Source organism: Adiantum capillus-veneris, chromosome 15, assembly GCF_014529385.1.
Source record: "Adiantum capillus-veneris isolate H3 chromosome 15, ASM1452938v2, whole genome shotgun sequence".
Lineage (NCBI taxonomy): Eukaryota > Viridiplantae > Streptophyta > Polypodiopsida > Polypodiales > Pteridaceae > Adiantum > Adiantum capillus-veneris.
This window is the reverse complement of record NC_140945.1, coordinates 29,500,863-29,508,671: the sequence shown is the minus strand read 5'-3', so window position 1 is coordinate 29,508,671 and position 7,809 is coordinate 29,500,863. Positions and strand designations below refer to the sequence as shown.

Genomic DNA, 7,809 nt, shown 5'->3' with positions numbered 1-7,809 from the left:
CCCTTAATAGAGCTCCCGCCTTGCTTCACTCTCACCACCTCACACTCACCTTGTTGCATCAACTTCACACTCTATGAAATGTGTGTAGAAATGGCCTCCTTTTATAGGCCAAAAGGGCTGCCCTCTCTCATGAGAGGCAGCCATGTGTAGCCGCCCTTGTGTAGATAAGTCCAAATTGGACCTTCCAATCCGCCCATGTGTGGCCGCCCTTGAGAAGACGAGTCCGCTTTTGAATTCGGCCACTGGTCCCACCGGCCATTGACTTCCGACCACCGGCCCCACCGGCCAACCGTTTTCCGACCACTTTCCGGGCGCCGTCTGGCCATAATATTCCGGCAAAAAGGAATATTCCGATGAATGGGGAAAAAAAATCTCGGGGCTTCTACCCCCGAGGCCCCTAGAGTTGCCCCTAAATTTTGGCCGTGAAAATTTTGGTTTTCGACAAGTGATTTTTATTTCCGACGAGTGATTTTCCTTCACGCACGATGGCTTCTCCTCATAATGGGGGCCTTACAAATGTGCGTTTTTACCACAGAAAATTACAAGGGGTAAATCAGGATCCATACTTAACAGAGAGAGGTGACAAGAAGCGTTCGGAGGCCGCTAGCAAAAGAAGAGGGACGTTGATGAGAGCAGCTTCTGCAAAAGAAAACCAACAAATAGAAAGGAGACGTACTGGCATGCTGAGAACAAAGAGACATATGCTATACAAAATCTAGCAGAAGGAGAAAAAGCGGCCTTGGAAGGGAATTGACGAACAACATCAGCTCAGAGTGACGACAACAATGACTATAGTGGATGATAGAGCCTGTGCAATATGGTGCAAGCTGGCAGTGGAGAGACAAAGTGTGCACTTTCATGAACACAATTGATCAATTTGAAAAGTGAGCACATGCAATCTGATGACTTGACACGGTCCTGATAAAGCTACAAGGGACATAGAAAAATGTGTAGATCAAGTGGTGCAAGGAGCTACCATCCAGTGAGCATAGCTCCCACCATCACATCAGCAACACAACCGTTCCAAAGATTAACAAGCAACCAAACATGGGACTCAAGAGTTTCTTTGCATCAATAACGTGGACTCTTTGTAATTACTAGGAGATGAGACTTACGAAGTAGAGAATCAAATAGTCCGACTTGCGCACTTCATTGTTTTGAATGCAAAGCCTTTAGATAAGTACAGGGGTATACTAATAATTATCGATGTTTCAGTGCATATGTGCACCACAAGAGAGCCGATGATGATGGCATGCGGGCATCTCTTCTATTGGTTGTATTTGTGAATGTAGCTAGCTGAGGATCAGGTCATGGCGAGCTGCCCAATATGATGCCAGCCGGTGCATGTGCTTCCCCTCATCCCGATGACCGTCCGAGCACTGGAATGAGTGGCGGTGAAGCTCGAAGCAGTAGCAACGCTTTCAAACCCAAACTTCTCGTGTCAACGTTGTAGCAAGCCACAAGCGTCAGATCCCGTCATCCTCACTACATGCAACCATGTCTATTGCTAGCCTTGTCTCTATCCGCTCCTCTCCACAATCGACTATTCTTTGTCCAAGTGTTGCGTCCCCTTTTGTCACAACTCTACTTGCAAGGCGACTCCATCTTCCATCCAAGAAAAGGCATTGTTGTTGCTACTAGTGATGGCGATGATGATGATCAAGATGAGGATGCGGATACCCATCTTGAACCTCCGTTTAGATTACCCTCTCACACCCTCCTCTTCAACTCGCTTCTCCCCAAGCCCTCCCCCCTAATTTGCAACATAGAACATAAAGTTAGCTCTGCTTCTCTTTAAGCTTAAGCAATGTCATGCATCTTAACTTTTGTATTTGTCATGGCTCCTCTTTTGTGTCTGACAGAGAGGACATATATTCACAATAGTGGACTTTTCGATAGCACAAGCATGACTCCAGCTCGACTACACTACAAGGTTCGTTATCTGCATCCAACTCCCCATGACTATGCATTTGCTTGGCGCAACACATAAACGCTACGGGGCAGGGCACGTCTTTCGTTTCTTATAATTTTTGGAGAGACCACAGTGCCAGCTAGCTACCATACTTGTGTATGGCACTTTTGCATGACATGCACTAAATATTTTGCAATTTCGATGTGTGACGTTTCATTACATGACATAATGTTTAACTATATATTCACAATTCTTTCTTATAGCTTGACTCAAATATCAGCTTGTAGAGTGGACAATTGAAAAGCGCCAATACAACTTTGCAGGTTAGTAAAGCACTTCATTTATGTTGCAGTTCATTAATGATTTGTCCATTTTCTTGTTTTAGAATTGAAAGTTGTTCTTCTCTCTACTAACACAACATCCTCTTCCTTTCTTTTCTCAACTATTGTGCCCATAATCCATTTTCAAAATTCACATCGAGTAGATTGATTCATTGTTAAAATACTTGTGATTTTATTTAAACCAACAACATGCTGATTTCTATTATCAATCTCTATTATTTGATGTACATAATATCAATCATCCCTATAATATCTATTGATTGAAGCACTTAACTTTGCCTCCTCCCAAGAACATAATAACATTTTTTAAATGTATATCCCTTTCACACAGTGCCGTTGTTGCCAAATTACTCATGCTCCTGTTTCCTCTGGTGCGGGATACTAAATGTCAATTTGCATATGTCCTGCTATATTCTATAGATGCTATATAGCGAGGCCCACCAAGCAAGACTAGTTTTGATGTCAGGGGAAAACGATTTTGTTTTTGAAAGTTCTCGATAGAGGGAAAGGTGGCGCGGGAACGTTCTACACTCTCCCTCCTCTCTCTCTCTCTCTCTCTCTCTTCCCTTTCCTATAATGGCCTTGTCACTACTGCTTCGTCGTAAACCTGCACAATCGCCTTCGATTGTTGTGCCCCCTTACAATCGCCAGTTACCAGCTGCATCTCGAGCTCGCCATTAAACCTGCAAAGTTTCCATGGCCGAAACCGAGACATTCGCATTCCAGGCCGAGATCAATCAGCTTCTCAGCCTCATCATCAACACCTTTTACAGTAACAAGGAAATTTTCTTGCGTGAACTCATCAGCAATGCTTCTGATGTAAGTTAGCTCTTATGTTCCAGCTTCATGTACATCCAGGAGTTGAGACTTTCTCTACTGGACTATTGACAGTTCTGATATCAAGACTCTCCGTAAAATCATTACTATGAGGATTTTGGAAAATTCAGGAATTTGGCCCTTCCTTTCTGCATTAGCCTCATGAGTCTAGCTTGGATTCGCTGCTCGTCTTTTGGTGGGGTTCTCTCTCTTGTTGAATAATGATATCGTTTGATGCAGGCACTGGACAAGATTAGATTTGAAAGCCTGACAGATAAAAGCAAACTTGATTCCCAGCCAGAGCTCTTCATCCGGATTGTCCCTGATAAATACACAAATACCCTCTCCATAATTGATAGTGGCATTGGCATGACAAAAGCAGGTATCAGCAGCCCAGCAATGTGTGTTCTGACATAAATATTGTCTAATTAGTAAATACGAGTGTGCAACACATGGCCTCTTCTAGGTTTAGTAGTACTATCAGACAAGATGATTGCATTTGTTATAGATTGCATCGTTCTGGAAGATGGGATCCAGACTTCAGATTGAAGAAGCTACATGCAGGCATTCTGAATCGATGATTTGTGCATAGATTCCAAACTATCAAAAATTTATGGTGCCATTACTGCTTTTCATGTTTCTACTAAAGTGATTCTGTGGTTATTTGTAATGTGGGTTTTTAAGATGTGGGGTTGCTTGTGCAGCTATTAGAGAAAAATTTAAAATCCTCTATTTTTAATGCTTGGGCAGATCTTGTAAACAATCTGGGTACCATTGCTCGATCTGGTACAAAGGAGTTTATGGAAGCGCTAGCTGCTGGGGCTGATGTTAGTATGATTGGCCAGTTTGGTGTTGGTTTTTATTCGGCATACCTGGTTGCAGAGAAGGTGGTGGTCACTTCAAAGCACAATGATGATGATCAGTACGTGTGGGAGTCACAAGCTGGTGGTTCTTTCACTATCAGGAAAGATTTTGATGGGGAGCCTCTTGGAAGGGGCACCAAAGTAACAATGTATTTGAAAGAAGATCAGGTAGTTAATGTTCTCTTAAAATCTTGCTTTGGTTTTAATAGTGTTCGAAACTCCAATGTGACCTTTTTGTGATTTAGAGAGCTGTTGGTTAGCACAGATGCACATATTTTTGTAATGTGCTGGCCAAGGTGTCTGCATACAAGATCACACAGTTTTGCAACATTCATTGTCTACCTTTGTCGACATGTTACTTAGATGGCAATTGCTGATTTTCCTTTTGTATGTATGGAGATTGATACTGTGTCAGGGTGCCTGGTCTGACACACACTTTGTTCCTCTTTTGTAGCTGGATTACCTTGAGGAGCGCCGCTTGAAGGACCTCATCAAGAAGCACTCAGAATTTATCAGCTACCCCATCTACTTATGGACTGAGAAGACCACTACTAAAGAGGTCTCTGATGACGAGGAAGAGGAAAAGGAGGATAAAGAGGAAGAAGGGAGAATTGAAGAGATTGAAGAAGAAAAAGACACTGACAAGAAGAAGAAGAAAAAGGTGAAGGAAGTGACACATGAATGGGTTCTTGTCAACAAGCAGAAGCCAATCTGGATGAGGAAACCTGAGGAGGTTACCAAGGATGAATACACTGCATTTTACAAGAGCTTGACAAATGATTGGGAGGAGCCGCTTGCACATAAACACTTCTCAGTTGAAGGGCAGCTGGAGTTCACAGCCATACTATTTGTTCCAAAGCGTGCGCCGTTTGATCTTTTCGATACAAGGAAGAAGCTCAACAATATCAAGCTCTATGTTCGCAGAGTATTCATCATGGATAACTGTGAGGAACTCATTCCAGAATATTTAGGGTTTGTGAAGGGGGTGGTAGATTCCGAAGACCTCCCTCTAAATATCTCTAGGGAGATGTTGCAGCAAAATAAGATCCTGAAAGTTATCAGGAAGAACCTTGTAAAGAAGTGCATAGAGTTGTTCTTTGAGATTGCTGAAAACAAGGAAGATTACAACAAGTTCTATGAAGCTTTTTCAAAGAATATCAAACTTGGAGTCCATGAAGATAGTCACAGTAGAGGCAAGCTAGCTGAGCTTCTTAGGTTTTACTCCACTAAGAGTGGAGATGAGATGACTAGCTTGAAAGACTATGTTACCAGGATGAAAGATGGACAAAAGGATATTTATTACATCACAGGTGAGAGTAAGAGGGCAGTAGAAAACTCACCTTTTCTAGAGAAGCTGAAGAGAAAAGGATATGAAGTGCTGTTCATGGTGGATGCCATAGATGAATATGTTGTTGGGCAGCTCAAGGAATTCGATGGCCATAAGTTAGTGTCTGCAACGAAGGAAGGGCTGACACTGGAGGATTCTGAGGAAGAGAAGAAGAGGAAAGAAGAATTGAAGGGCCAATTTGAGCCTCTCTGCAAGGTTATCAAAGATATCTTGGGTGATAAGGTGGAAAAGGTGGTTGTGTCAGACCGTGTGGTAGACTCCCCGTGCGTTCTCGTCACTGGTGAGTATGGATGGACAGCAAACATGGAGAGAATTATGAAGGCCCAAGCCTCAAGGGACAACAGTATGTCGGCTTACATGTCTTCTAAAAAGACTATGGAGATCAATCCTGACAATCCTATCATGGATGAGCTGCGACGGCGAGCAGAGGTGGACAAGAATGATAAATCTATAAAAGATCTTGTTCTGCTTTTGTATGAGACTGCGCTTCTGACATCTGGTTTCAGTCTGGAAGACCCCAACACTTTCGGCAATCGTATTCACAGGATGTTGAAGCTGGGATTGAGTATTGAGGATGATGCAGGAGCGTCTGCTGAAGCTGATGAAGAGATGGGTGGAGCTGAGGAAGTTGAAGCAGAAGAAAGCAAAATGGAAGAAGTGGATTAAGGGCAGGTGTGCCCTTGGGTTTTGTCTAGTGACCCTTTGCTTTAGTCAGGTATGGTAGGTTATACACACTTGTAAAGAAATTTTGCTGGAGAGAGGCAAGCATACTAGTATGATGTACGTATGTGAATAGATTGTTGAAGTCTTTTCCCACGTCTGTAAGCCTTGATAATGTATGGTCACCTTCAGTTGTACTTTTGTTGGATTATATAGATATTGCAAGGTTGGCAACTTAGTGTGTATGTTAATGTAAGAACGGTTATCTTTCTTCACTTTCTTTAAATAGCATGAGATGCTGTTGTGGCTCGCGAGGTTATCTTGTAAACACTTGAGTGCAAGTAACCTTTCTATGACTGAACTGAAAGCATAATTGGGTTTATGTGAGTTTTTTGAGAGGCTTGATTGCAGGAAAAACAAAGACTTGTGAAATCTGGATACCTGTAAACATGCAAATCAATTTAGCTCTTTTGGAGGTTTTGTGCTCTTAACATTGAAGCCTGCTGAAATAGCCTCATGGAAATTGGTGCCCAAAAGCAAGCCTTGTGGGTGGATAGAAATCATGTGCAGCAAGGTTGCTGTTTTGTGTTTCTGAAATTTGCGCAGAGTGCTATACAATTGTGCTGGAACAAATTCTGATGATGCAACTAACCTCCTTTGAGAAGAATGTGTGGGCAATCATAGACCTTCTACAGAAGGGCTTTTGCTAATGATGCCAACAATGTGTTTCAAACAGAAATGAAGCAAAATGCATCACCGGTGCGCTGTTACAGGTGAATTTGCTTTTGTCCCTTGATTTGCGTGAAAGATATACCAAGGCATGGAAAAACTTGATTACTGTGTTAACAGTGGTCTTGGTGCTTCCAACAACTTTACCTCTCCTCTCTGTTGCCTTGAGATGCAGAACACAATTCTTCTATTGCATATGAGATCCTTTATATACCTAAAGACTTGTTGCAGATTGTCAGCCCAAGCAGGAAACTTTATGGACCTGCCATATATAGAAATGGTTTGATGGAATTGTCGAAGCGCATATTCACACTCATCTTGTGCTGTTATCATCAGGTATTATACTCCGGAAACACCTAACGAAACTTTACAAATTGTGCTTGTTGACCTTGTTAGGTAGTGGTCTCTCTTTTATCATGCAGTCTGGTAGATAAGCTTTTTAAACATGAGAAGTGGCTTCACTCCCATGTAGATAGAAAGAGCTAATGCAACGATTTGGGACAACAGTGGACAACGCTCGTCGAAAGACAATTGCTTCTATTGGTAAATCTTGCTCGTGCTAAATGATTTGCTCGCTCTCTTTTCATCATCTGTGGTAGGTATTTGCCCTGGTCTTCTGGATACCTATTTTATGCGAGTGCGAAATTTTATGTATTGTTCATAAGAAAAAGAAAAATACAGCACCCTAAGGTCATTATATGCATTCCCCATTTTCCTGCCTGAGGGTTATTGACACTCCATTCTTCTCAAACCCCTTCAAACCATATTGATGACTAGTTGGTGTGTTTCAACTACCATAGGCCTCTTTTCAGCGGTGGCAACGATGAGGCTTCATGTGAATATGTTGTCCATCTCTCCTACAGGATGCAACAATGAGTAATTCTTCATAGGAAGAGAGCATGATCAAGCTCATCAATATCTCTTCTTGCATTATTCTGAATGCAAAATTTGACCACCCTTTTCCACTTTTCTTTCATCTAGTTTAAAAATACATCGCCTCTCCTCAATGTAAGCCTATTCTCTCAGTGGCAAAAAGTCTCCCGTCCCAGAAAATCTGTAAGCTATTCATGATCCTAATTTTTCTGGACCAACTTGTAGCCAAATGTCAGGGCTAGAGAATATACAAATCTTAAATTCAAT

At 42.1% G+C, this 7,809-nt stretch overlaps 1 protein-coding gene across 1 annotated transcript; it reads left to right on the top strand.

Moving 5' to 3' along the window:
• Positions 1 to 2,749: 2,749 nt before the first annotated feature.
• Positions 2,750 to 6,243, top strand: LOC147440450 (heat shock protein 81-1-like). The gene is made up of 4 exons (XM_086530186.1): positions 2,750 to 3,072; positions 3,310 to 3,451; positions 3,820 to 4,100; positions 4,387 to 6,243. The coding sequence occupies exons 1-4, from the start codon at positions 2,950 to 2,952 to the stop codon at positions 5,944 to 5,946; spliced, it is 2,106 nt and encodes a 701-aa protein (XP_086386312.1). The 5' UTR covers positions 2,750 to 2,949; the 3' UTR covers positions 5,947 to 6,243.
• The last annotated feature ends 1,566 nt before the right edge of the window (positions 6,244 to 7,809 follow it).

Excerpts from the sequence above, each read along its gene's own strand:
- LOC147440450 (XM_086530186.1), top strand. The coding sequence starts at position 2,950 with ATGGCCGAAACCGAGACATTCGCATTCCAGGCCGAGATCAATCAGCTT. Across the intron at positions 3,073-3,309 it reads TCATCAGCAATGCTTCTGAT|GCACTGGACAAGATTAGATT; the intron begins GTAAGTTAGCTC and ends CGTTTGATGCAG. Across the intron at positions 4,101-4,386 it reads TGTATTTGAAAGAAGATCAG|CTGGATTACCTTGAGGAGCG; the intron begins GTAGTTAATGTT and ends CCTCTTTTGTAG.